Genomic DNA, 1,645 nt, shown 5'->3' on the forward strand with positions numbered 1-1,645 from the left:
GCATGGCATGGCATGGCATGTAATGGGGCTGGCACGGTATGGCATGTAATGGGGCAGGCACAGCACGGCATGGCATGGCATATAATGGGGCTGGCACAGCACGGCATGGCATAGCATGTGATGGGACTGGCACAGCACTGCATGGCATGGCATGGCATGTAATGGGGCTGGCATGGCACAGCACAACACAAGGCTGCCACAGCCTGTCTGGCTTGGTATAGCTTGGCACAGCCCAGCATAGCACAGTCTGGCATAGCATGGCATGGAATAGCACACCCTGGGGCTGGCACAGGGCTGGCATAGTCTGCCTGGCTCAACACAGTCTGGCATGGCACAATCCAACACAGCACAGCTTGGCATGATATGGTACAACATGACCTGGCCTGGTTCAGCATGGCACAGCACAGCCCAGCCCTGCAGTCTATAGTGCAAAGCCCAGCACGGCTCAGTGTGGCATGGCACAGCTCAGTGGGTACCCCCACCCCAATGAGGAGGAGAGGAAGGGCACACAGGGAGGCAGGAGGTGCCAGGGGACCCTCTGTGCCCCTACCCTGGCCATGCCCACGCTGTCCCAGCACAGGGACACTCCTGCCACACAAGGGGCCACTTTCTGCAGGAACAAGGGCACTCTGTGATCAGCCCTCGGTGCCACCCGGCGCCACCGTCCCAGGGTCACCCGCCCCATCACACTGGTGTCCCAGTGCCACCACACTGCTGCCTCACTGGGGCTTTGTTCACGGAGCGGGGAACAAGTCACGCTGGGGATGAGCACAACAGTCAAGTTCAGGAACACACACCCACCCAAAAACTGGGACAACCCCAACCTTGGAACAGCTACTGGAGATTCGCTCAGTTACAGGCAGAGGATCAAAAACACACTGTGAAGTTTACTAAAAAAAAAAAACTAAAAACCCCCAAAACCCCAAGACTCATTTTTCACTTACCTTGCACTTCTCGCCACTGCTGGGGCACGTGGCACAGCCGCAGGGCTGGCTGCATCCCGGCAGCCTTGCTGGCAGAAAAGGGGGATATTTTACTTGCTTTCTCTTTTGTTTTTGGTAAAAGTGAGGTATGTACTCATTTCTCAAGTTCTGCCCTGCCTGGGAACGACAGCCCTTCGGCACACTCTTAGCAGAAGAGGAAACACGGGGTGCAAGGAGCTGTGAGAAGCACCGAGGCTGCCACCGAGCCCGAGAGGGACACTCGTTGTGTGCTGGGACATTGGGCAGCCAGGACAGGCAGCACAGTCCCAGATCCAGTGTGGGACACGCTGGGTGGTCGATGCTGGGGTGGCTGCTGGCGGCGCTGGCGGCGCTGGCGCAGGGCGGTAAGTGCTTCTGCGGTGGTGGGAGATGAGAGATAACTTCAGAAGACTTTCAGTGAATGATTTGGGGGTGATAAGACCCAGGGAGCTGGTGTTGTGATGGAGATGCTCACCCAAAACCACAGGGATGGAGTAGAGATAGTGACTCCTCGCCGGCGGAGGGTGGGAGATGAGGTGAGCGGCACCGGCCAGTGCCTGGGAGGGGGAAATGGGGGGTTTGGGGTGACAATTGCTCATCAAGCTGCTCTGATCCCCCAGTTGAGCAACGTGGTGATCAGGCAACAACTATGTTGCTGTGTCCTCCATTCGGGGTGCAGGAGA

The 1,645-nt window shown here is 57.8% G+C and overlaps 1 protein-coding gene across 1 annotated transcript in view; it reads left to right on the plus strand.

Annotated features, from left to right (window-relative positions):
- Positions 1-1,281: 1,281 nt before the first annotated feature.
- The window catches only part of IL12RB1 (interleukin 12 receptor, beta 1), a 4,545-nt gene continuing 4,181 nt past the window's right edge, over positions 1,282-1,645 (plus strand). Inside the window, exon 1 of the mRNA XM_009076130.1 lies at positions 1,282-1,327. Coding sequence (XP_009074378.1) covers positions 1,282-1,327 — 46 coding nt within the window. The remainder of the gene's footprint in view (positions 1,328-1,645) is intronic.

This window comes from Acanthisitta chloris, unplaced genomic scaffold, assembly GCF_000695815.1.
Source record: "Acanthisitta chloris isolate BGI_N310 unplaced genomic scaffold, ASM69581v1 scaffold8536, whole genome shotgun sequence".
NCBI lineage: Eukaryota > Metazoa > Chordata > Aves > Passeriformes > Acanthisittidae > Acanthisitta > Acanthisitta chloris.